We start from the raw sequence: 24,829 nt of genomic DNA, 5'->3' as shown, positions 1-24,829 counted from the left end.
ACTTTAAATTAGACCTGATTATATTCAAGAGAAAACCCATCTTTTCATCTTGGATATATACCCCCTATATCACATCCATACATCGTATAGGTATTATATACATTGAGCTCGGAGGGGTGGCCCCGGGGAACGTCAGACAGCTGAACACCTCTAGCTTGGCAACGCGCCTCGACGAACACAACAAGCTTCACATAGTTTCTGGTTGTGATACTCATCCGATAATCGTTTTTATACTGAGTCCATTCCTTCTTTGTTCTTATATCCACCAACCCCGCCTTACCGTTTCTCGCACCCGGTCGCGTCGCATCCTCTCGGTCCACCCAGTGCACCATCCTCCCGACACACCCAGAGAGGCACATATAGCACAACCCTGAAGTAACCATGGAGCAATCCCCCCAGGGCTCTGCGCAGCAGGGCAGACAGCAGACACAGCCGATTTATGATGTTAGAAATGGGGGTCATTATGGTAAGTTCCAAGGTTATCATTGCGCCAAAGCTACGCGCCAAAACGCACCAAGGTCCATTACAGGGCTAAGCTGCTGGTTTTCTTGATTTCTTTTCGGCCACCCAATTGAGATAGAGACTAACAACAGCCGTTTATCTACAGGTGCTAGCGCAGCGGTATGTCCATCGCGGTGAGCCGCGCGGGCCTTATCTTCATTTTATGACGATCGTGCGAAATGTTTTGAGTATCAACTAATCAAAGTTGGGTAAAATCTAGCTCTCAGCGCAAGGTTATGCGCCAGTTGCCGAGTTATACACTGGTACCTGGGCCAACGTAAGCTCATGAGATGACCAAACACATATCGAGCTCCGATACTCACCAGAACTAGGTAAACCAAGGCCTTCAAGGAACCGCGCGTGATATCCTGACGACCTACTGGCAGCATGTCATCAACCACCTGGAATCAGACAACCACGACTACAAGATCCACCAGTTACCATTGGCCCGTATCAAGAAGGTGATGAAGGCTGACCCGGAGGTCAAAATGATATCTGCAGAGGCACCCATCTTGTTTGCTAAGGGCTGTGATATTTTCATTACTGAGCTGACTATGCGTGCCTGGATTCACGCCGAGGACAACAAACGTCGTACCCTCCAGCGATCCGACATTGCCGCCGCTCTGTCCAAATCGGATATGTTTGACTTCCTCATTGATATAGTTCCCCGCGAGGAGGCAACTTCTCATGCAAAGCGGTCGAGTCAAGCTGCCGGCACCGCCCCGGGACCATCTACTGCCCCGGGTCAGCTGCCCCCTGCCCCGCATGGAGTTCAACCGCACCAGCACATGGGTCCTGCCGACTATGCTTCCCTTGGCCAGCACGGTATGCCTCAGGACCAGGAGTACCGCCCGCAACCTGCTATGTACCCCGGAGCCGTTCAATCAGATCCAACTGCAGCATATGGTCAGCCTCAATCCCAAATGTTCGAGGGGATGTATGCCTACCCGCATCTCCCTCCCCAGCAGGTACGTAGTTGTCATATCCTCGTCTTCAGCAGGCAAGCTAATATTGATCGTCAAGTGAACGTGTCATCAGCACATGGTCCAGCCCATCATTTTAATTTAGTTCATGTGCGTTTCAAGGCGAATTTTGGTCCATTTCCTTTTTGTTTCTTACTGTTCTTATTTGATTATTATTACTTTCCCACGCAAGGCAAGGTCAATGCTGTAGAAGTGGTGATTGAGCAATGATCTTCCTGGTCTTTCAGGGATCTTTTATATTAGTACAGGGTTTGATCCTAGCTAGCAAACGAGGAAACCACATGTGACATTGTGAAGATTGCGTGTGATTTGCTTTTTTGATTGTAGTGTAATGTATGTTCCTATATCCCGCACAGGTCTTGGAGTAAGCCGAGGTCACAATCCAAGAGACAAGAGGCATCCTCAGACGGTCCGAAGCTGTTTCATATATGGCCTTTTTATCAGTTCTGGATATGGCAAAGTACGCTGCTAGTTGTATTTCTGTACTTACGCTCGCAATAGGCCCCAAGGGGTACATCATTGTTGTAGTTGAACATTGCATTACACATTATACACTCATAGATTTATCCAGTCTTCTTGAAGCGTGATGAAAGAGTCGCAAACTTATCCACCTTGGTGGGAGCTTGAATACTGCGTGTGAGCCTATTCGTAACTAGTTAGCGGGTAGTTCACGGCAACGCGGTGTAGATTCCGAACTGTACTTTTCGAGCAAAATGGGCCCTTGCATGGCATCAACGCGTCCATATTTCTTGTTCCTCGTGGAAATGTCGTAAAACTCGTCTGCGCTGTCCGCTTGCATCAACTGCACGGTTTGCTGTAACTCGTCGAGGTTCTCGCGAAGAATTGGGACATTTAAGCTGTCCACGAATTCGGCGAGATATTCAACATCTTTTGCTAATGCTGCCACTCCGTTGGGATTGATTTTCTTTACATCTGGGGACAATGGTTGCGCCTGAACGGTCAGTCAGCAAGTCTCTGTTTCAGCGGGTTGGGGTCCATGGAAAACTCACCAGAATCATGTTAGCAGCATGACTAAGGGCATCAAAATAGATGAGCTCCTTGATTTCCGTTGGCAGACCCAACAATGTAGAGTTCATGATGTTGGACAAGAATCGAGTCAAGGTTTGCATGTAATTGCTTGGCTCTGTGGGAGGTGTAGGGGACATCCACTCGTACTCTGCGGTCTCGATAAGGTCGTCGATTTTGGAATTGACAACTTCAAAGATACGCTTCTCGGCTGCCTTCTTGTTGCTTTTGAACTTCTCAGTAGCCTTTAGCGCGATTGAGGTGCCGGTAGAGTTCTGTGATCGGGCTGCTGCCAATAGGAGTTCCAGCTCGCGGCAAGCTAACTCGAAGTGTTCCAGATTAATAAGAATCTGAACGATTTGGCCTAGATATTGCGAGGAAAGACGCTCCACTAAAGTGTCACAGACTTTTTGTGAAAGGAGGTCATCCAGATCCTGCTAGGTTAGTTGTCAAGTCATGGGTCTTGAGTGTGTTTGTTCAAACTCACATTTTTCAGTGTCTCATCAATCACATTTGTATTTGCGAACCCATCATTTGCGAAGAAATAGAACTGGTTCAGGAAATTCCGGATATCAATGCAACACAACGGATACATTCGAGAAAATGGTAATATGCATGGAAACCTAAGCCAAATGATCAGTTAGGTCTAAACAAGGACCAATCGGCCCAGGCTGATTCGCAACTTACACTTGTTCCTCGCGAGGTTGTTCCGGGCTGTACCAGCTAACGTTGAGGACCTTATCATGCTCCTCTTGGGTCTGTATGGGCATGGGCATATAATCATCCGTCGATACAATCTGGCAGTGTCAGCAGTTAAAATAGATTGATAGGGAGAGAACAGCCCAAACCTCCTGGAAATCATCACTGAATCTTTTCTTCAAAAGTTCGGCATATTTGCCGAAGAGTGTCAACAAGAAGTTATCAAAGACCCGCACGGGGAAGTTCCACGTCTGTTATATGGATATCAGCTATTTGAGGCCAAGATAATAGAGTTGGGCCAACCCACATTCATCGTCTGCATGAATAGAGCAATCAGGTTCTTGATGTTGAGAATGCTTTCAGCATTGTCAACTTCATGAAGTGCTTTCGATATCAACACTACAGCCGCTTGGCACATCGAATCCCACAGCTCGTCGATCTATTCGAAGGCATGGGTCAGATAATTCCTAGCCTAGCCGGGGGCGGAGTGCTAAAGGGAAAAGGATATGGTTACTTACATCGACGGATGACCTGAGATCAGGGGCTCTTTTCATGGTGGCCTGTTCAACAATGGCAAACCCGGCCATCTCTTCCAAGAGATTGTGCAGACTAGAACCATCTTCATCAACAAGAGTGATAGAAGACGGAAGCAAGAGCTCCTTTTGTCTTCGGCGGGTGGTCGCGTATTCAATTCGGAATTTGTCCATATGTCCCAAAGATTGATGGATATGCAAGCACTCGAACAGCGGTGTGAAGTCAACCTGAAGATCTTCATTCTGGAGCAGGTCATACTCTTCGTCTTCATCAGACACCAATTCGATCGCAGAGTTCAAATTGAAATGCTCTAGATAAGGGATTTTCTCCGCTCTTTGTTTTTGTCTTGTTTTCCGCTGGTCTGTGTGAAAGAGCGCAATTTCTCCGAGGTATTGAGACATTTCTCGGATGCGGTAAAGCCAGGTGTTGAGATCTGACATCACTGCTTCCGCGATAGCTCTCTGTGTCGCCGGAACTGAGCGTTGTATCATGACTGCAATCTTGTATTGCGTCACCCCTTTCAGATGGACATTTTGCAATTCCTCCAGTGCGCGCAACGCGGCGTAGTGGTTCTTCTTTGCCAAGAGGTCATGGACCTGGTTGGCTAGACGCAGCACCTCCAAACAATCCTGAATGGCGCGACTGGTCTCATCGATGTTCTGCCGGTGGCCACGCGACTCCACCAGTGCTTTCTTTTGCTCGGCTAGGCGTTGGGTACTGGTTTGAATAGATTGGTTCAAGTCCAGAATCTCTGCTGTCAAGCTCACTGTCCCCTCCCGAATCCGAAGTAGTGAATTGACAGATGAGACAAACTCCTGGTGATTTGTGTTGCATATGCTTTCGATTTCGGACTCCTTGTCGCCCGCGAACCGGGATAGTGACTGCAGCAGTTGTGGAGTGCGGTTTCCAACGCTGTAATCTCTGATCGAGGGAATTAGTTGATCCAGATAGTCTGTGTCAGAGGGTGAGATGATAATCTACGGATAAGAAGTTAGTTTTGTTTAAGTAGACTCTCCAACGTGTATGGGCTAGCTCACTTGGTTCAAGACATGTGGCTCATTGAGCATTGGAGCCATAGGTGGCATAGTGACTCGGCCTCATAACCAGACGGGAGCCTAACAGTCTCAATACTTCACACTTGTTAGGCTTGCAATCTTATCCAGGGTAGATGATAGCTTATAGGTAGTTGACGTCCACAGGCGGTCAGATGTTCCATCTGCCACCAATGTTCATGACCGCTTTTGAGAGACTAACCCTACCTTGAATTAGCGTAATCACTAGCGTAAACCTTAGCCAATATCAAATGTATACCTGTGCGAGATTATCATTCTTCCAAGGCTGTTGTTTCTAACACCGTTTTTCCATTTTCCATTTTTTACACACAACGCCATAATTTATTCGTTCTTTGGCACCTTTCTATCACAACTTCATCAATTTTCTCACCCGCGAAGAGACCGTGGGAACAACACGTCTGATACCCACTGTTATACAGTAAAACAGAAAGCAGTGATCACCCACACTGCTGACTAGGGACATTGGAACTTCTCGCTGTGATCCTATGTCAGCGATATTATTATGGTCATTTACTATGATAATATCTCTAACATAGGCTCACAACGAGTCATTCCATAAGGCTCAGTATGAGAGCATATCGGAGACACTATGAGGTTGAAGGCAGATAGAGAACTCTACACCTAGCCTGCCTGGTGACTAGGTATATGCTACGACACGCGCTCAACTGGCTAAGCAGCCCTTCGACTTGTTGCCATTTGGACCCCCCGGGACTAGATATATGCTGCGACGCGCGCTCAACGGGCTGTTCATTCCCTTGTTTCGGTCCGTTCGACGGGGATGAGTCGTTTTGCGGTTTGCAATTTCCCCCTTTGGCCGGCTTAACGCGCGCTGCTACAAGTGTGACTCGGCCGTGAGATATAAAAGGCCTGCTCTACCTTCCCTTTTTTTTCTCCTCGAACTATTTCTCTTACCCTCGCTACATCGCGCCCCTTGCTGAATAGGTCAAACAACTTGCTACATTGTATGTGGACTTGTCTTTTTAACACGATTGTTGCTTCTCTGCTCACCTCCTCATTACTTCAGGATTGAACATGGAGAAGTCTTCTCCAACTCGAGGATCGCCATCGGAGCAGCTTACTGCATTCAATCCGATGGGGTATGAAACTTTCACTCACCGAGAGAACCCTGTTTCGTTCCCTGGAACAGAGACAATCCGTCCAACTGGGTAAGATAATTGTTACTGTTTTATATATTGACGACCAAAGCCCTAATACGTTTGACGCGCCTAACAGTGATCCGTTTGCTGGTTGGTCCAATGAGACAGGGTCTGCGCCTAGTATTCCTTCATCTCAAACCACCACTGTAGGCTCTGCTACTGGCTATGCCTATCCAGCGCCCGCTACCCTTGATCAGGCAAACACTCAGTACCAGTACTCATCTGTTTCTCCTCGCCTGACTCGCACAATTAACGCGACTCACACTGTCATCGGACAATCCCAGGTCCCGTCTGTTTCACCTCATGTGTCTCCCACAAACCCTGGTCCTGGTGGAATGCTATACTCGCCTTCCCATGCCCAGGCATCTCGGTCGCTGGATTACATGACATACTCGCCTCGTTCTTCGACTCATACTCAGGCGCGCCTGGGAGCATCTCAGTATCTGCTCTCTCCTGTTCAGACAAGTATTGCCAACGCTCAGTACTCACCATCGCGTGAAGATATCACTTATGAATACAACTCGACCCCGGATTTTATATCTAGCTTGCTCGCAACCACCCAGGATTCCACAGTTAGAGATGCCGCTGCCTCTGCCAACGCATTGACCCATATTTCCCGCGGTAACCAAGCCGCTCGCGCCTCTGGTACAACCATACTGTCTTCACAATCCCTCTCCGGTGGAACTCATGATGTTACTGAAAAGCATCGAAGCTTTATCGTGCGCAATGTCCCTGTCGACACCGCCCACCGCTCGATTGTTATGATGTTTCCCGTAAGTCGTAATACTAACCTGCTCATGGGATAGACCAAAGCTGACTCTATTAAGATTGACGAATACCCCTCCCTTGAGGATGTTTGTCTCAAGCACGTTGAGACTCAGGGCGTGTTCTCGTTTTCGTTTGGTGACCTTCGAGAGGCTATCCACGCCATGAACAAAATTCGCCAAACTCGTCCTGCATGGCGCGTCATGCCTGCCAATTGCAAAGATATTGCTAAGTTCAAGGGAAAAAACGAAGCTAATTCCCCTTTCACTGTTAATCAGGATGGTGCATTCCTGCTTTCTGTGTACACCATCCCAAACCAGTGGCTCATGGAACCTATGGACGATGTTGTTCGACAGGTCGTCACTTCCCTTGGGACCCCGCGTTCTTGCAAGCTTGCTGGGAATGGAACTAACATGAGTCGATACCAAGTTGAATATTTCAACAGGCGTCACGCGGCTTATGCTTTTTCATGTCTCAATGGGTTCAAGCTCGAAGTATTTTTTTTCTCTCCCTTGCTTTTGTGTTCTTTGAAAGCGGAATGCTAACATTGGGTTTTTGCAGAGTCTTCGTTTCAATGTCTCTATTGATGCACAGGAAGAGATTCCCGTTTTGTCTCATCTTCGAACTACCAGCTTTGGCTCCCCTCAGAGCCCCGTTACGCCGTATCACCTCGTGTCCAAGGAGACTGAGGTCGATGAGAAGGTCGACGTTTCTCCGGCTCTTGAGGAGGGTCAGACGAGCGCAGAGCATGCTATTAATCTCGACCGAATCAGGCAAGGGCTAGATGTTCGCAGCACTGTAAGTCTTCACACATCTGCTGCAAGACTGATTTCTCACATACTGTCTCGTTACAGGTCATGATCCGCAACATTCCCAACAAGATAACATCGGTATGGTTATCTCCATCTTCTTGTGGAAACCATCAATGCGAATTCGATCTGATTATTCAATAGGACCAGTTGAAGAGCATCCTTGACGAGTCCAGCCATGGGAAGTATGACTTCGTCTACCTGCGCATGGGTAAGTGCTTCTCCATGATTTATTCTTTTGTTCAGGCTAATTCGATCCACAGATTTTATCCATCGTTGCAAGTAAGTTCTGATTGCTTATTGTTGGCTTTCGATGTTACTTACCCTTTGTCCTTCTAGCGTTGGTTATGCGTTCATGAACTTTGGTGATGTGAGTGTTTTTGCTGGCTCTACTTTCATCTGATATTTTACTAACATAATATATAGGCAATTGATATTGTGGATGTGAGTTATACCATGTGTCAGTGTGTGACATGTACTTACCAGTTTCCATTAGCTTGTGCACTCTCGACAGGGCAAGACTTGGTATGTGCCTAAACTTCCCCAGAAAACTGCACGTTCGCTGACTCGAGACAATCACAGGCCCGACTGCATTTCCGAGAAGAGAGCAGAGATTTCTTACGCCAGTTTGTGTCCCATCCATGGTCAATTGGAATGATGTCTAACCAGTTTCAATAGCACTCCAAGGGAAGGAGGCTCTGGTGAACAAGTTCCGAAACAGTAATGTTATGACCCGTCCTCACGAAGAGCGACCTCGAGTGAGTTTAATCCTTCTTCTTTTTCTTTTGTCCCATTCCGGTACCGGTATTGACTGAATATAGCTCTTCCATATCGACGGCCCCCGCGCGGGCACCGAAGCAGCTTTTCCCAGTCCCAATGATGCCAGTAAGCTCCGTCGTTCAGTTGCTAGCACTACTCAGCAAGGTAAGAAAGAGTACGATACTGGCTTGTGGGCATGTTCTGACCCTTTCACAGGCCTCTTTGCACCTCGAAACCGACCTCCCACTACACCTCACACCAACCGTACGCGGCCCCAATCGCAGTCCTTCAGCCAGACTCCGCGAGGTCGAGGATCAATCCGCACTCCCCGGCATTCTGGTGGACGATCAGCCCAGCATGCCCATGGCGAATTTTCTTCGATGCGGGCAGAGGACCGTCAATTCATCTCACCAAGAAAGTAAGCCTTGTGGGCTTACCTGCAATAAGATCGGTTTCTAAGGTCTTGCCAATGTCACCAACTTCCCGCATATGTGTTGAATCGCGAATCATTTTCGAAATATTCAACTGAGCCTTACCCCAGACCAGATGAAATCAAACCGAACCCCCCCCCCCCCCCCAAAAAATCAAAAATCAAAAATCAACAGCAAGATGCTCGATAGTTAAGGAATGAACGTCACACTGCCGTTGACAAGACTCTCGGCATGGCCAGGTTCTGGGACACCCCCAGGCTTTGTTTGACATTCACTGCCTTCTTTTCCTGTTCGAAACCCCCGAAATCTCTGGATACTGAAACATACCTCGCATTCTTGATTTCTGGGTTTCCAAGAGGCTCTTCCTACGTCTCTTTCTTCGATCTGGATCTTTATTTCCCCAAATATTCCTCTACAGAGGGAATCAGAGGCATCTACAGTCTCTCAGAATGGGCATCCTTGCTCGCTCTGCTGATGACATTTGCCTTTGTATTGCATATTTCGAGAAGAAGTTCAACTTTTTCATTTCGGAATTGTGCCATTAATTGCCTCTTTTCTGCGTTTTCTGCGTTTTCTGCTTTTTCTGCTTTTTCTATTTCCTTTTTTTCTTTTTGAAAATCCGGAAAATTCAAAAAAAAATTTCGGGGATGGAGTTAGTCAAATGAAATATTTTTATTGCTATATGGTATGTAGTAGAGAGTAGAGAGTAGAGAGTAGAGAGAAAATATAGAGAGAGAGGAGATAGCAAAACCGGAAACCCCACTTTTCTCTTCTTTTCCATCTACAACATACAACACAATGGACAAGGAAATCCTGGCAGTCCATTCAACGTTGCATCTAATCTTCCATCGCAACAAAAATCAGCATCGTCGAACCAAATGGTGGAAATGGCTATCCATCTTGAAACGCGCCACATTGGATTTCGCCCGATCGGGGGTAAAATCCCACCTGGCCATCGTGATCCCCAGATGTTACATGTATGGAAAAAAAGAGAAAAAGAGAGAAAGAGAAAAAGATATCAAGTTGAAACGAACTAACTGTTTTCTTAGCGCTTTTTCAACTGTCGTTGCCGATAACCAATTCTCTACCCTGGGAATCGTGCTGTTAGCTGCATTGGCGCGACTGTCCAAAATCACCGGGATCAGTCATCAGCTGAAGGTGCAACCTGTGAGCAAGTCTAAGATTATTCCAGTCGCAAAGGAAGATCTTGGGGAACGCATTCGTCGGATTGACACTGTGCCACTCGCCCCAGTCAAGATCTCCCAACCGGATTCCAAGGCCTCAAAAGTCTCCATGGTCTCCCAGGTCAAAGAGAAGTCCACGGAAAAACTTAAAGACGTCCCAAAAACCACGAAAAAGAAAAAGAAGAACGCCATCGATGATTTGTTCAGCGGTTTATTTTGAATCTCATACCCTTCTACGTACAGTGTTCTTTTGGTTTTTGGGGTTTTGGGGTTTCGGGTTTCGGGTTTCGGGGTTTCGGATTACAAGGGATGTCCAGACATGTATTTCTAAACTAAAACAGATTGTTTTATGAACGAGATCGAGAGAAAATAACCTCGCCCAATAAATTGACAGCAACATGATTGGCAGTAGCCCACGCCATACTGTAGAGATATTTGGGGGAGAAAACAGTCCAGATGAAGAGATGCGTCCGGAGGGCTGTACAGGCGGCCATGACCGAAATCAAGGACATGGCAACGTGGAAGGTCAATAGTGCCGAAGGGTCTTGTTCTGGTTTCTTCGGTCGGAGACGATGGCTCTGTGAAGCCCACCAAATAGGTCCTGCCCAGTTGCTCGCAAAGGTGAGAACCCCCACTAGCACCACGCTGTAGCTGTCAATACCGTTATATCCACTAGCAAGGTCCACAGAGGAGATTGCATTGGAGCCGCCAAACGCGAAGAATGTCATATATTGGAAGATCAAGGTTGTGATTGTCACTTCGATCCCTGTGAGGTTCATGGAAGAGAGAATGCCGGATTGAATTCGGAAAAGCAGGAACAAGGGGACGTTAGTGGCACGGGACTGCGTCATTAAGAAGATGTGCAGAGCTTCATGGAATGTATCATGTCCTAAAAAAAGAAGAAGAAAAAAGTTGTGGGTTAGGAACGACTCCAACCTGAAGAGGCAATCTAGAGCATGTGTGGGCTTACCTCGGGGAACTCTTGATCGTTTCCCAAAGAGCGCCAGCAGGACAACGAGAGCAAGTCCACAAAACACAAGCCTGGCATGTAAAACCAACGATAGACTGTAGGGCCATTCCTTCATGATTTGCGAGATGAACGTCCCATCGAGGAGTTCGGGGGATTCCGAAGTCACAAAGTGCAATTTGAACGTAAAGGCCAACACGGCAGGGGCTAAGGCACCGAGCTTCAATATTCTAATGATCGGTATACTCCGGAGAAGATGACGACCAGCATCCACGTACGTGAGGATAAGAAGACCCCAGAAGATTTCTGGATGGCGCGTAAAGAAGGTGCGAGCAATATCAGGCTCGGCCGCGAATTTCTGTCCCGTTTGGTTCCATCGTCGCAAGAGCCGCTGGGTGATTGCGAGCACAAGAATGATGCATTTGTCAGACCAATATATTAATGATCCAAAGCGGTTGCGTAAGGTCGTTTTTGCAGATGATTGCGATTGCGATTGCGATTGCGATTTGATATGCAGGTAGACCATCCATCCCGAGCAGATCCAATACCAGAACTGTTGCTCTTCTTCCACATAGCTACTCGCAAACATCATCATCCCACAGGTGATGATCATGAGCATCAAAAACATCCCGGAAGATCCGTGACGTGTGCATTCCTTGTAGGTGGCCGGAAGTACAAGAAGGCCTGCAACCCCGGTGATCAACAGGCCCAGGGTGAGTCTAGAGACATCGTAGTTACTAGCAGTACGGCTCATGACCTCCTGTGCAATCCTTAAGAACTGCAACAAAGCGGGACCAGCGGTAGCGTAGGAATCATCTCCTTCATCCCTGGTAGAGAGAAGTTGTTGGACTCGAGTCCAAGCACATTGAGCCTCCTCAATACCCGATAGAACTCCTGAAGCACAGGATGTGGTGCCATCGGGGCCAAACGTAGCTACAGGGAATGTAGTTGTCAACGTGTTTAGCAGCTGCTCGGCATTTTGATATAAGATTTGAAGTCTATGAGAACCTGTTTTTTCCGAGTCAGTTCCTGGTTGTTTTTTGTTTTTGTTTTTTTGTTTTTTTTGTTTTTTTTCTCGCTTGGCCGGCTAAGAACAGAGCACATACCATGATCCCACATTTCTAAAAAGTCTGGAATGAATACACCAAGACTGTTTAAAGGAATTGGGATACCAAGAAGCCCCGCCAAGGTTGGAGCAATGTCCGCTTGCTCAACCGTCCGGTAGTACTGCATATCGTCTGACGGTTCCATGGGGCTTTCTCTTCGGCCACCTAAGGCTTCAAATTTGGGTGACATGAAAAGCAACGCGGGGGATGTTTCCCCAGCAGAGGACCCGCCGTGGTTTCCAGCCTCATTCATGCCATGATCTCCGCACAACACGAACAGTGTGGATTGAAGATGGTCTTGTTGCCGCATTGCGGTATAGATTTCAGTCACCACAGAGTCCATCTCATGCTGTTTCGGTATCATGAAAGGACTGGGAGTTGAAAATTAGAGAGCAGCTAAATAATAAGACCGAGAGCTGTATTTACCTTTTCGGGCCAGCCTTATGTCCTATGTGATCCAGACCCAGGTAATGCATGATGAAAGCAGACCAGTCATCCTGGGCAAGCTCGTTAGGAACGTGTCGAGTCACATTATGATCTACTTCCGTGAAGTCCTGCAAGAAGAATCTCAGTTTCAATACTAATACTGCGGATACACAAAACACCTAAAGTACAACTGACCGACACGAAGAAGCTAGTCGTTCCATCAGCTCGGTCAAACATCCCCGGGAAGAGCTTGAGCCAGGTGTCGTCCCCATACATCACAAGCCGTCCTCCTGTGGCCTTTAATTGCGCCAACCAGGTGTCTTGGTATGCCAGTGTTGATGTGGTATCTGACTCTGCGATGTTGAGAATAACATCCAGGAAAGACGGGACTGAACCAGTTGTAATGGCTTTTAATCGAGGCATTGTAACAGTCGGAGCGCTCGCATGGGCAGTGAATGGCAGTGCAGCACCGGACCGGATCAAGCTAGTATCAAATCAGTTACTGATTTCGAACAACCAAATGTTGAATTTTCAAAGTGACACACACCTCTGCGTAAACAAGAAACCCGAGTCGTTCGAATATACAAAGTCGCTGTATGTGAACACCCTTATTAGTTACTGGGATATCTCCGAGGTGAATTGTTTCAAACCATACCTCCTTAGCGCATCGACCACCATGAAGATAACTTTATCAAAGACCGCAGGTGCTGTGGTATTCTCGCCTGTTTGATCAAAAGTCGCTAATCCAGGGATCAGCGGTTTATAAGGGAAGAATCCTGAGGAGAAGGTGAGTATGCCCACAGGCACCAGCAAATTGGCAACGACTGTCGTCCAGCTGCTAAAGCCCGCCATTTTTCAAATTGACTTGGCGTTATAGCTCAGGACGACTTTTATGTCAAGAACCTCAAATCAACTGCACATGTCGAACTGTCCGGGGGAATCCAAAGGCAGAATCGTGTTTATGATCCACACCGCATCATCACACCGCCTTCTCGTCTTACTGTGTATGATTGTAGGATTGTACTCCGTATATCTCGACTTCACGCTTTAACCCCCTCTATTCATGAAGGAAAGGTTGACAATACTGGATGAAGGCATAAATGAGCTAATTAATCTTGACTCGGGTTGCTTGTCGGTGATTTGAAATTAGAGCAACCTATATCGACTCCCCCCGGCCACATTAGGGTTGTTTCCTCCCACCCCCCCCCCACTGATCAAAATCCAAGTAATATCTCAAGCCTTTGATGAAAGGTATGGTATATCAGGTGCAGACTATGAAACATATGTACGTGAACCGCAGGTGTAATTGTTGACTCCCAAACGCCTTTTGTTTTCTTCTCCGCCACACCATTTCGTCAAATAATCCATTCATTGCCCCTCACTCGCCACACGCCTCACTTCCTCTTGGGACCCTTCTTGGCTGTAGATAGACGTTTTTGGAAGACAATCGAGTTGCGAGGCTTCTGGTTGCGCTTCTGCACACGTGCCTGCTTCTTCTTGGAGCTCTTAATTGTGTCGATATCCATCTCTGTATTAGGAAGGTAAGCATTCTTTAGTTCAAGGCAAAAACAAAAAACAGGCGCGATTTCAAAGATGAATTGCCATAGACTAACCTTCGCTGTCACCAGTCTGGGCCTTGGTTGCATTGGCTAAAACAGAATATGAGGTGAGTCGGTGTCCTCGCAAAATGATGGTAGTATACATACCAGCCTCATCCTCGGCTAGGTCCATCTTTGATTTCATGGGGGCTTCAGGTCGTGGCTGTGATGCAAGCTCCTGTAGTTTGGCAGCGAGTCTCTCGGTTCTGGCATCGACCAGTGGGCCAAAGACCTTCTTGCGCAGATTGGCTCTGTTGCGCTTGGAAACGCTGGCTCGGACACTTTTTGCCATTGTAGGATAGAAGGGAAAATAAACAAGGTAAATAAGGGTATCAAGATTTGAGGAATATAGGCCAATAACGTTAAAATTGATGAATTGATGTCGGGGTGGGAAATAAAATGGTCACTGATAACACAATCAACTTTTTTTTCCCGATAGGCTCGTCTTATGTCATCCGGAGACCGCACTTCCAAGGTTCACCTCCGAGGTTCTGTCGACTTGACCTCACCCTTCTGTGTTTGGGGTTTGTGGCCTTTCCCTCAAATTTCACTCCAGTCAAGAAATGTATCGATGCAGAGCCCTTACAATTGGCCTGGCTGAATCGGACCCTTGCCTATCGAGGAACCCTGAACCAAGTCCACCTTGATTGCTTTCGCACTCCTCTTATCTGTGAAGCAGTCATGTCGACCATGTCGTCAGAGGTTGCAACACTGACAGCCTTCATCAAGCCCCTCACAAATCCACAACTAAAAGACTTGTTGAGGTATGAGGGCCTCCAGGTATCTGGGTTGAAGGCAACCCTACAGTTCCGCATTATTCAAAGTTCGTCAATTCTCCAGACTCTTGTTATGACTTGTTCATTCTATGCTCTGCTTGTTTCCCAGTCTTTTCTTCAACTCTTTTGTGTCACATCCCATTCTTATAGAAATCCGTACATTGACCAACGAAATAGGAATCGAATCCCTCGCGGAATCTGACCCTGTCAGTTTCGATGCCCTGGCCAGGCGCATCCGCGCTACTGCTTTCCCAAACACTGTGCCGTATCAATCACCCAATCGACCACAATACCAGCCATCGCCTGTCTCTCAATCTCCTGCACAGTCTCGATCCGCACCGCTTGGGGTTTCCATGTCACCTCACCCATACTCCTCTGGTGGGAGTGCTCCTCTCATGAAACCTCCAGCGGCCGCTCATAAATCTCCAGGTCCTTTGATTTTCAAAGAGAGTCCATTTTACACAATCCTGGAGCCTTTGACTGCAATAGTGGAATGTAAAGGTATGTTATAATGTTCTTTCGAAGCTTGTTGGACATCTCTCTAATTTTATCCAGTTCGCGAACAAACACGGGATAGCGTTGAACTGAAGGTCGTGCTATCTCAGCAAGTTGCCTATAGGCTGCAAACAGACTCCAATCTTCGAGTGATGGTTTATTGCGCCGGTGATTCAGGCCTGACACAATACACCAAGTCGGACATCGCATTTCCACATCAGGTGGAGCTCAAAGTAAATCTCGATGAAGTCAAAGCCAATCTCAGAGGTTTAAAAAATAGGCCAGGGACTACACAGCCTGCAGATGTCACCAACTGGATCCGCAAAAAACCCAATTATCCAAATAATATTGTCATGACTTACGCATTGACGCAAAAGGTTGAGCCCATTCCGTTTCGACTCGGTAGAGTAGATGTTAGACCAATTGACTAACTCTTTTTGCACAGAAGTTCTTTGCGCTTGCCAACCTCGTGAAACAGCATCCGACTGATGATCTTATCTCGCAGTTGAAGACACGGAAACTCATCTCGAAGGAGCAAGTATTACGCGAAAGTAAGAACCCCTTCTACTTCCCTTCCTTGGGTTATGCTATGCTAATCTAGATCTACAGTGCAAAATCGCGCGAATGACTCAGACATTGTCGCGACATCAAGTGTCATGTCGCTTAAATGCCCTCTATCTACCCTTCGTATACAGGTGCCTTGCCGCTCTATTGTTTGCACACATAACCAATGCTTCGATGCGTCTTCATTCCTTGAATTGCAAAAACAAGCTCCAACTTGGACGTGCCCTGTGTGTTCCAAATCGACTAGCTTTGAGTCTCTGCAAGTTGACCAGTAAGTCCATATCCCCTTGACATATCTGTTCATTTTCCTGACTGATTGCATAGGTATGTTGATGACATTCTTCAGTCAACGTCACCAGACATCGATCAAGTCACCGTTGAACCTGATGGTGTCTGGTCAAGCCCCACTGACTCCGACGCGACAAAATTGGGAGGGATGACTCCCGCGTCAGATGACGATGACGACTTGATCGAGATCAGCGAACCAGGGATGCCCGTTGTAAAACAGGAACCGGGACTCCTAAACGTTGCCCTGGAGCGAACACCTGCGCAGTCACAGTCTCAGTCACGAGAGGCATCAACCCCGTCCTCCGCAATGCGCATGTCCAGCAAAAAGCGACCAATTGCTCAGGTCATCGACCTGACTGAAAGCGGTGATGAAGATGAAGAGTCTCCTGCTCCACCTCCTAAAAGACTAGCTTCAAGTCTACCATCCCGAGCCTTTTCTCGTCAGGAGTACCATATCGCGCCTGCCAACAGCCCTCTGAATGGCAGGTCATACCCACCGTGAATTCGGATTTTTTTATTCTACTCAAGCTTTTGTCAAGTTGAGGACCAAAAACATCAGTCGCATATTTCCATGGAGTTTCCGGCGGGGGGGAGTCTTCAAGATATCACAAGTGGCTATGTATCTAGGAGGGATTGTATCATTCTAGTTTTGACCAGTCAATTAGCCTGGAAATATATTGACTATTACTCTTATTTTTAAATAACACACAATACATAAAGTGTTTATATTTTCTTGTATAGATCAAGAGGCCAATATCAGGTGGATTCCGGCCTGGGGAGTTAGCTTAGACTCCCCAACTCCCCCGACTCCCCAACTCCCCCAACTCCCCCATTTTCAAGTCCCGACCATCAACACGCCCTCATTTCGTACATCACCCGGATCCCTTGCTCATTTAAACCTTGAATTTGGTCACATTTGACTCTTCATAATGTCATTCGATTCAACTTCCCCATTAAACACCGATCCAAACGCCCGCGTCTTCAGCTCCTCATGCTTCGACTTTCTACTCATAGAATTGGTGCCAATGGCCGAGCGTATGGCAAAGGAACTTGCGACCGAGGGAAAAGAAACCGAAGATGAAGAGGTTAGAGAGACGACATTCTTTCGTCTAGAGTCTCTGGGTTATCGTGTTGGGCAAGGCCTCGCGGAGCGGTAAGCACGAGCATCTTCTTTTGCAGCCCCTTTGCTTTTCCCTTGCTGTCCTACGGCACGCTAACCCTGTATCGATCTCTATAGCTTCGCCCGAGATCGTCCTCGATTTACCGATAATCTCGATGTGATCAAGTTTCTCTGCAAGGATCTGTGGACGGTCCTATTCAAGAAACAGGTGGATAATTTGAAAACGAACCATCGGGTATGTGCAATACAGAGAGCATTGTGGTCGGGGGGATGCGACATGGCTACACTTGCATGGAAATGTCCAATAAAACTAATGTCGACAATCAATAGGGTGTCTATGTTTTGACCGACAGCGCGTTCCGGCCATTTGGTAGGATGAGCATGGCGGTACGGAGTGAAGCAATCTCCATGGCGCAGGCAGTAAGCATTAACCCCTTTGCCTAATCAATGCGGATATCTTGGCTTATAGATTGACCTAGTACCTCTGGTTTCCTTGTGGTATCATCCGGGGTGCGTTAGCCAATTTGGGTATCAACACCACCGTGCAGGCCGAGACCTCGGATCTACCAGGTGCAACTTTCCAGATCAAAACTCTCCAGCCTCGGCCTTGAACATGAATATGGTTGCGCCTCGGCCTGGGCTAGCCTGTTGCTCAACCAATTTACGCCTACTCTATGACATGACAGTTCCATCTTGCAAAGACCTGGTGGTTCCTTGAATTTACTGCAAGGGTCTTGGATCATTCCAAAGTCTCTTGGCTACATGAGACAGGATACTGCAAACGCGCAAATATGAACGGTAAAACCTGTACTTCTTTCCATTCGCAGGTTGGTTACTATATTTGTGTCCAACCTAACCATCTGATTTCGGACCGTACACTACTTGTGTCTGCTCATTGTTCATAAACTCGTGGTCACGCATTTAAAGCCTATCTTTCCGGGAGAAGATTGATTAGCAACGCTCTGCCATTTTCCAGTGTCATCGCAGTCGTGGAGAAACTAGCGAGAAGTCTACCGACACAAAGAGACCCACCCGATATACGCGGTGGACAACATACCAGGGGAGGATGCCTTACTTTGGTGCAGAGTTCTTGGCGAACTCAACGCCCTTCTCGATGTTACCCTGAAGTCCCTTGATGCAAGCCTCAAGGAGCTTCTTCTCCTGCTCGGTCACACCGTCAAGAATGTTGATGGCCTTCTCAGCACCGTTGGGCTGGATCGAGTATGTCAGTTAGTTGTCTTAACACACTGGAAAATTGAAGACTTACACCAAGTTCCACGGGAGTGGAGAAGAACTCAAGACCGGTGGCCTTGGCAATCTCATCACCGCCAGCAACACCGGGCAGGTAGACGAAAGTAGGCTCAACGATGCCCTTTTCACCCTTGGCAGCCTTGATGACAGCCTCGGCGAATCTAGTATTTGTCAGTGACCGTGGTAGTCCCGGGTTAGCGGGATGAAACATACCTGAAACCGGCAAAGGCCATAGACAGAGTAGCGGAACCAGCACCATCCTTGGCCTTGACGACCTCGTCACCTCCGAATTGGACACCTGTGAAATATCAGCAAATGCTTCCCACAGAAAGGACTGTTCACATACGGTTGACAAGAGCATCGTAACGGTCAGCAGGGATCTGGAAGCTGGGGGAAACCTTGCTGAACAGAGGAACAATAGTCTCGCCAGAGTGGCCACCAATAACGGGAACGGTGGCATCAGCAGCGTTCTTCACGCCGGAGAACTCCTGGGTGAAGGTCTCGGCACGAACGACGTCCAGGGTGGTCACACCGAACAGACGCTTGGGGTCGAAGACACCGGCCGCCTTGAGGACCTCGGCGGCGATAGGGACGGTAGAGTTAACAGGGTTGGAGATAACGAGGATGAAAGCCTTGGGAGCAAACTCGGCGATGCTCTCGACGAGACCCTTCACAATTCCGGCATTGACCTTGAAAAGGTCATCACGGGTCATACCGGGCTTGCCTAGGTGTCACCCTGGACGTTAGCAAAACACCAAACACCATATCCCGATCTGCGGATCTACTAACGGGGAATGCCGGCGGGGATGACAACAACGTCAGCACCGGTCAGAGCGAGCTTCAATCCATCATCCTTGGGGAGGTAACCAGTGATTTTCTAGTCCATTTGTTAGCAGGCTTATTCGCGATGCTTCGGAGCATACATACGGCGACCGAGGAGATGTGAGAGAGATCCGCAGCCACACCGGGGGTGTTGACAACATCATAGAGGGCAAGGTCATCAACAAGAGGGGACGCCTTCAGCAAAAGGGAGAGAGGCTAGATGGTGGATTAGTTGAGGCTCGTAAGAGACCTGATGAGTTAGGGGGCATACCTGGCCAATGCCACCAGCAGCTCCGAGAACAACTAATAACAAATCAGCAAATGATGGACAAAACAACCGAATAACATACCAGCTTTGACCATGATGAATTATGTGTGTATGTGTGTAAAGAGAGAGGGGAGAAGAAGGGGGAATATGGGGGAGGAAAGAAGCTTGAAGAGGGGACCGGCCGATTTATAAGAGGGGCAAGTGCTGGAGAGGGGCAACCCCGGAATACTCAGTCTGGAGTGTTTTATGTCGGCATGTGAAGTGACGATGTTCAGCTTTATTCACCTTATTCACCTTATTCACCTCGATTTTACTTGATTTTACTTGATTTCGCTCTATTTCGCTCTATTTGGCTTATATTTGGCTTATATTTCGCTCATATTTGGCCATACCTGTACTATATCTCAATAGAATCCTTCAATCCCCATACTCTCATCTCTCTATAATACTTGACCTTTCTCCAGACTCTTCCGGCAATTCTCGTCCCCTCAACGTGAATTGTTCCAAACTTCCCCGGGCTACCGGGTTGTCATATCGGGAAAAGGCGGACTATAATATTCTTATAGACCGGACATTGTGGCCCGGGCCGACCAGTCGGTTGTCAATCAATTTTTACTATACCCTTGGCTGATTTCTTTTCCGTTCCGATTAACAGGAATTATCCTCTGTTTTCTTTTTCTTTAGGTCTCAGAGAGGACACTGATGTTTTGTTTTGTTTTTCTGTCCTCGGAGCAAGACTGCTAGATTACATGGGTCCCAAGTCCAGCATGGCGTTTTACATACGCCTATCAAGTCTCCTCCCCCAAAATCCCCGATCCTTCATAGTCCACAATTCAGCCTCATCTCGAGACAAATTTACTCGGACTCCTCAGCCTTGCGGGCCTTAGCGCCACGGGGCTTCTGGGCAGGAGTATCCTTCTTGGGGAGCTGGGAGCGGCGGACAGCGCTGACACGGGCGACGGCCTCCTCGCGGAGATCAGCACGGTAGTTGTTCTTAGCAGTCTTGTCGGCAACACCCTTGTAGATCCTGAAGAGCAGATAATGATTAGCCCTGGGTCGTGACAGCAACATGCACCATGTCTTCGAGGGGGGATTCCACTTACTTGCGGGTGGAGGTGCTGGGACCGTAGGTCACAGTGACCACGTTCTGAGCGGGCTGCTGGGGGTTGCTGGGCTTCTTGGTGATCACGGCAACACCGTTCTCAGTAGCCTGGACACCGACAGCCTGAAGGTATAATGGTTAGCGCCACAGATCTTTTTTCTTCAAAAAAAAAGTGAAACACCAGTAGTGTAGAGCATAATTACCTTGTTGTTGGCATAACCGGCATACTATAATGCGCCAAAAGAGAGACCCGTCGTTAGCCATGCATTCCTGGAGAGCATCATCCATCCCGTCTAATTCCCGAGGCCCGTACCTTGTAGGAGTGCTTGTTCAGCAGGTTCAGGGGGTCCCGGGAGAACTGGAAGCCACCGGCGGAGTTGCGGTTAACCAGGAAGGAGTTCTGGTTGCCTATTCCAAAGGTTGATGAGCTAGAGTTCGGTTTCCAAAAGCTATGACATAAAATTTCGAAAGGAAAAAATCGGAAAATCGGACATACGGGTGATCTGCCAGACCAGATCGTTGGAGATGTTTGAGGCCATTGTGATGAGAGGGGGATGTTGAGTTGGAGAATTGAAAGATCGAAGTCGCTATCAAAACCGTCTTCACGTCGATCAAATTGTGTGTGTCTCGAATGCCAAGACCTCAGATTCGACGGGGTCTCGCTAAGGCGGCTACTTTAGGAATAGCATTGGTGCCTTGGTGCCTTGGTGTTTCAGTGTGATGCCTTGGTGCCTTAATACCTGAATACCTGAATCATGTCATCCCTCGTTGCCTGGTTGGTGAGGCATATCTGACAGCTTCCGGCGACCTCCAGGCTGCCAATAATATGAACGCGATGCTGACGTTGCCCCCTCCAAACTCTCTAATCTTCCTATGCCTTCTTCATCAACGGCTTATTGCCTGATGGGACAAGTCATCTCTTAGCTCTTTGGCGAAATACTTCTCCTTACCTCGCAATATCGCAAAGCTCTATACTATTGTTAGTTACTACACGCCGGAATCTTCACCAGTATCACTCATCGTTATGACCTACATTCTCTTTTATTTCTTACTCTTTTCAGTTATCACCGGCGGGACAGGTAGGTCAAATGTCTTTCCAACTCCACCGGAAACAAAGCAATCATTCATAACAACTTTGGTTCTAATTTCAATATAGCGTTATACCTTACTCGGTCACGATGGATACCATTAGTCCAAGTGCCTGATTATCTCTATCACCGTCTTCCCTCAAGTTTTACCGCCGATCTCGAGGCCGGCCTAAGCTCGTCACAATTCGACATTACTGCCAATCTTGCAGACGGGGATTCGAGGGCTGGCTTGGATCAACGAGCAAAGACCGAGGTGATCAAAATTATGAAGAGTCGAAAGGTCAATTTTGATGAAGCACGGCGGATATACACGGAGCAACGATTTGCAAAGAATAACATCGGGCCGGACGGACGGCCAAGGGACCCCAAATTCGTCTCTTTTTCGTGATAAGCCTACAACCATGTCGCCAATCCTAACATGTTTCCTTGGCCATTATCAGAGCGGACATCTTGCTAGCAGAATCTGTACAAAAAGGTCACGGCTTTCGCCCAGTAATATCTCATTTTTGCTATCGGAGCACTTGGTTACTACGGTTTACCACTTCGGCCGGTGGATCTCTTGTGTCTGTGAATGATCCTTGGCAATTGAAACCTTTTAAGTTGACGTGCTATCAAAATACAACAAGTCTTTCTGTTTTTGTCTGTGTCCAATAGACATAGACACTTAATATTACATATGACCAACCAGCGCTGCCAACAACCAGTCAGCGTCAATGATCCAAGACCCCCGTCCGCCCACCGCGCTAAATATGTTCGAGGTAGTCACGCAAGAGAAGATCAAACACACGGACCACCGGTTTGGTCCTTGGGTCATCAAATCATGTCAAAAGAAAGAAAGAAAGAAAGAAATTTCACCTCCCGTAGTGACGAGAATAGTGACCAGGGCATAGCTTTTGTGAGAGAGATGGATTTTCAAGTACTGAAAGCCACTGGGAATCACCGAGTGCTTCCGTATCCGGGCTGTTGGAATCCCGGTGGCAATGAAGGGGCCCCAGCCGGAGGTCCAAATCCAGGCGGCGCAAATCCAGGGGGAGTTGCAGCCTGTGGGACGAAGGACGGCTGACCTGCACCACTGAATCCAGGTGGCAAAAAGGATTGCGGGCCGCCGTAGCCAGCTTGAGAGGGGGGAGGTCGGGCTGGAAGCCCGGGGGGTGGGGTATTGAGTGAAGGGACGGGAGGTGGAACATGTCGGTTTGGAGGGGGAGCGGTCTGGTAGGGCATTGGAGGAGGTGCACTCTGGTATGGCATAACTGGTGGCATACCCCGATTCATGCCTAGATCGGGTGTTTGTGGCGGGGCTGTGCTCAAGGGTCGAGAGCTGTCGCCGTTCGACATAACAGGCGTTGCTGATACACCAGGGGGAGCGCCAGGGAACTGCGAAGGTTGCTGAGTCGGTGGCTGTACATTATGTTTGCGAGCCTGGGCTGCCAACATTCGCTCCGCTTCATCACCATGTCTCTCGCCTTTTCCATCCTTCTTGTACGCATACTGCACCGAAACTTGTTTGTTCATCAGGTACTGGCCATTCATGTTGGAGATGGCCGCGTCCGAGGATTCGAAATCAGCAAAAGAAACAAATCCGTATCCCTTCGACAGATTGCTGTCATCACGAGCAATCTATATAATAATAAAAAAAGACACCGTTAACGGTGTCCACCTTACTAATATTGGGGGAAAACTCACTTTAGGGGGATTGACAAGATTGCCAAAGCGACTGAATGTATCAAAGAGAACCTGCTCGGCAACCATAGGATCAAGATTACCCACAAACAGCTCTGCACCAATTTCCACAGTCTTTTGTTTATCGGCTGATGCCTTGTTAACACGAATAGGCTTGCCATGGAGACGGATTCCATTCATGATCTTTGATGCATATTCGGCATCCTCCTCGCTGATAAACTCAACAAATCCATACCCCTGATGTAACTGCGTGACCCGGTCTTTGGGTAGATGGACATTGACGATACGCCCAGCCTGCAGCATCAACTCCCATACTAGGCTATCTGAGACCCGTTCATCAAGGTTTCCGATGTAGACGGTTGCCTCTTTATCTTGTTCCCTGGGGTTAGTTAGCATCAGGAGCCTATAGTGAGGAAAGAGGGTCTTACCAATGTCTTGCGTTGGACATGGCGCCGGTGAATTAATTGGAGAGAGGGGGGGAAAAGCTCCCCCTAAAGGAAAAGGACTTGAAGTTCCAAGTAAAACGAATAGGCTGTGAAATTCCTGTTGGTAAAACTTTGGACCAACAAAGTAGACTAATGTGGGTGGAAGTGGAGAGGTAATGAGGTGTGAAAGTGTTGAAGTGAAGGAAAGCCGGAGAGCTGAGGGAAGATCAGTGACCTTTCCCGAAAACTTTTGATCCCGCAAATCCTCCCTGTTTCCACTTCATCTATCAACCACATCTCCCACTTGTTCCTTTGGATCGACTTTGAACCGACTTCAATTTATTGTCCTTAATCTCCTTGAACCCTCCCTAACTTCACTCTCATATATTCGCAATGGTTCAATTCTCCGAGGAGACCAAGGTTCGTCGTAACCCCGGTCCTCCTTGAGACCGAGTTTCTAACTCTCTCTTTTTAATCTGTTTAGGAGCGCGTCTCAAAGGTCATTGATATTTCTCGGGTTGCGATCCACTAGTGAGCCTCATATCACCTTCATGCCATCCTCCGAGCTGACCGGCGATAACCATCTAGCGGATACTTGCCTCTGATCGTCTATCTGGGTATGTATATACCTGGCGTTCCCAACACAATAAATTAACCAAAAAAAAAAAAAAACAGGTTACACCTATAGCGAGCCCAAGCCCACATTGTTCAGGTATGTTTCAAACTCCTTTGATTCCAGCTGTTATGACTAACTTGACACCTAGATTGTTCTCGCCTCTTGCGTAAACTACATGTTGACTGGAGAAATGATGCGGGATATGTGGATGGGATAGATATGGCCCAGTATATTCTTGGACAACCTTTTGATTATTCCCTCTGTGAGGGATTATGGGTTTGAATATCTAGACGCCACTGTTGAAAGCTTGTGAAAG

General features: G+C 47.7%; 11 protein-coding genes across 11 annotated transcripts; 5 read left to right on the top strand and 6 right to left on the bottom strand.

Moving 5' to 3' along the window:
* Positions 1 to 381: 381 nt before the first annotated feature.
* On the top strand, positions 382 to 1,527 carry hapE (CCAAT-binding factor complex subunit HapE; the record flags this gene model as incomplete). The annotated part of the gene is made up of 5 exons (XM_056899414.1): positions 382 to 466; positions 608 to 621; positions 722 to 778; positions 834 to 1,469; positions 1,525 to 1,527. 5 exons carry the CDS (start codon positions 382 to 384, stop codon positions 1,525 to 1,527), a joined length of 795 nt encoding a protein of 264 aa, XP_056751490.1.
* Positions 1,528 to 2,047: 520 nt separating this feature from the next.
* On the bottom strand, positions 2,048 to 4,828 carry N7537_008358 (Rab GTPase-binding exocyst subunit SEC15; the record flags this gene model as incomplete). Its single annotated transcript, XM_056899413.1, has 9 exons — positions 2,048 to 2,126; positions 2,186 to 2,436; positions 2,495 to 2,944; positions 2,998 to 3,133; positions 3,198 to 3,307; positions 3,359 to 3,460; positions 3,517 to 3,648; positions 3,728 to 4,720; positions 4,781 to 4,828. 9 exons carry the CDS (start codon positions 4,826 to 4,828, stop codon positions 2,048 to 2,050), a joined length of 2,301 nt encoding a protein of 766 aa, XP_056751489.1.
* A 1,020-nt stretch (positions 4,829 to 5,848) lies between these two features.
* N7537_008357 (putative meiosis protein MEI2) lies at positions 5,849 to 8,728 on the top strand (the record flags this gene model as incomplete). The annotated part of the gene is made up of 14 exons (XM_056899412.1): positions 5,849 to 5,982; positions 6,050 to 6,746; positions 6,801 to 7,232; positions 7,300 to 7,536; positions 7,593 to 7,628; positions 7,692 to 7,758; positions 7,811 to 7,829; positions 7,887 to 7,917; positions 7,974 to 7,991; positions 8,044 to 8,072; positions 8,130 to 8,173; positions 8,226 to 8,305; positions 8,369 to 8,471; positions 8,523 to 8,728. The coding sequence occupies 14 exons, from the start codon at positions 5,849 to 5,851 to the stop codon at positions 8,726 to 8,728; spliced, it is 2,133 nt and encodes a 710-aa protein (XP_056751488.1).
* An 807-nt stretch (positions 8,729 to 9,535) lies between these two features.
* N7537_008356 (uncharacterized protein) lies at positions 9,536 to 10,141 on the top strand (the record flags this gene model as incomplete). The annotated part of the gene is made up of 2 exons (XM_056899411.1): positions 9,536 to 9,714; positions 9,787 to 10,141. 2 exons carry the CDS (start codon positions 9,536 to 9,538, stop codon positions 10,139 to 10,141), a joined length of 534 nt encoding a protein of 177 aa, XP_056751487.1.
* A 127-nt stretch (positions 10,142 to 10,268) lies between these two features.
* Positions 10,269 to 13,272, bottom strand: las21 (mannose-ethanolamine phosphotransferase LAS21; the record flags this gene model as incomplete). The annotated part of the gene is made up of 7 exons (XM_056899410.1): positions 10,269 to 10,810; positions 10,892 to 11,896; positions 11,995 to 12,365; positions 12,421 to 12,548; positions 12,616 to 12,904; positions 12,968 to 13,012; positions 13,076 to 13,272. 7 exons carry the CDS (start codon positions 13,270 to 13,272, stop codon positions 10,269 to 10,271), a joined length of 2,577 nt encoding a protein of 858 aa, XP_056751486.1.
* A 542-nt stretch (positions 13,273 to 13,814) lies between these two features.
* On the bottom strand, positions 13,815 to 14,310 carry N7537_008354 (DUF2423 domain-containing protein; the record flags this gene model as incomplete). The annotated part of the gene is made up of 3 exons (XM_056899409.1): positions 13,815 to 13,948; positions 14,034 to 14,069; positions 14,127 to 14,310. 3 exons carry the CDS (start codon positions 14,308 to 14,310, stop codon positions 13,815 to 13,817), a joined length of 354 nt encoding a protein of 117 aa, XP_056751485.1.
* A 398-nt stretch (positions 14,311 to 14,708) lies between these two features.
* N7537_008353 (uncharacterized protein) lies at positions 14,709 to 16,643 on the top strand (the record flags this gene model as incomplete). The annotated part of the gene is made up of 6 exons (XM_056899408.1): positions 14,709 to 14,841; positions 14,972 to 15,295; positions 15,350 to 15,666; positions 15,735 to 15,840; positions 15,899 to 16,124; positions 16,178 to 16,643. 6 exons carry the CDS (start codon positions 14,709 to 14,711, stop codon positions 16,641 to 16,643), a joined length of 1,572 nt encoding a protein of 523 aa, XP_056751484.1.
* Positions 16,644 to 17,070: 427 nt separating this feature from the next.
* On the top strand, positions 17,071 to 17,872 carry N7537_008352 (trafficking protein particle complex subunit; the record flags this gene model as incomplete). The annotated part of the gene is made up of 4 exons (XM_056899407.1): positions 17,071 to 17,294; positions 17,379 to 17,496; positions 17,592 to 17,681; positions 17,741 to 17,872. The coding sequence occupies 4 exons, from the start codon at positions 17,071 to 17,073 to the stop codon at positions 17,870 to 17,872; spliced, it is 564 nt and encodes a 187-aa protein (XP_056751483.1).
* A 460-nt stretch (positions 17,873 to 18,332) lies between these two features.
* On the bottom strand, positions 18,333 to 19,721 carry N7537_008351 (malate dehydrogenase; the record flags this gene model as incomplete). Its single annotated transcript, XM_056899406.1, has 8 exons — positions 19,685 to 19,721; positions 19,606 to 19,637; positions 19,440 to 19,550; positions 19,302 to 19,389; positions 18,859 to 19,236; positions 18,726 to 18,810; positions 18,529 to 18,673; positions 18,333 to 18,473 (listed from the first exon to the last, which is right to left on the bottom strand). Exons 1-8 carry the CDS (start codon positions 19,695 to 19,697, stop codon positions 18,333 to 18,335), a joined length of 993 nt encoding a protein of 330 aa, XP_056751482.1. The 5' UTR covers positions 19,698 to 19,721.
* A 736-nt stretch (positions 19,722 to 20,457) lies between these two features.
* Positions 20,458 to 21,243, bottom strand: N7537_008350 (uncharacterized protein; the record flags this gene model as incomplete). Its single annotated transcript, XM_056899405.1, has 5 exons — positions 20,458 to 20,629; positions 20,706 to 20,827; positions 20,908 to 20,931; positions 21,018 to 21,112; positions 21,201 to 21,243. The coding sequence occupies 5 exons, from the start codon at positions 21,241 to 21,243 to the stop codon at positions 20,458 to 20,460; spliced, it is 456 nt and encodes a 151-aa protein (XP_056751481.1).
* A 1,485-nt stretch (positions 21,244 to 22,728) lies between these two features.
* Positions 22,729 to 23,920, bottom strand: N7537_008349 (U2 snRNP complex subunit HSH49; the record flags this gene model as incomplete). Its single annotated transcript, XM_056899404.1, has 3 exons — positions 22,729 to 23,409; positions 23,476 to 23,851; positions 23,901 to 23,920. The coding sequence occupies 3 exons, from the start codon at positions 23,918 to 23,920 to the stop codon at positions 22,729 to 22,731; spliced, it is 1,077 nt and encodes a 358-aa protein (XP_056751480.1).
* Positions 23,921 to 24,829: the final 909 nt, after the last annotated feature.

The sequence above is a fragment of the Penicillium hordei genome (genome assembly GCF_028827395.1).
Source record: "Penicillium hordei strain IBT 12815 chromosome Unknown utg000004l_segment0_segment0, whole genome shotgun sequence".
Taxonomy (NCBI): Eukaryota; Fungi; Ascomycota; class Eurotiomycetes; order Eurotiales; family Aspergillaceae; genus Penicillium; species Penicillium hordei.
Note: the sequence above shows the minus strand (reverse complement) of the source record. Positions and strands in the feature narration are given on the sequence as shown.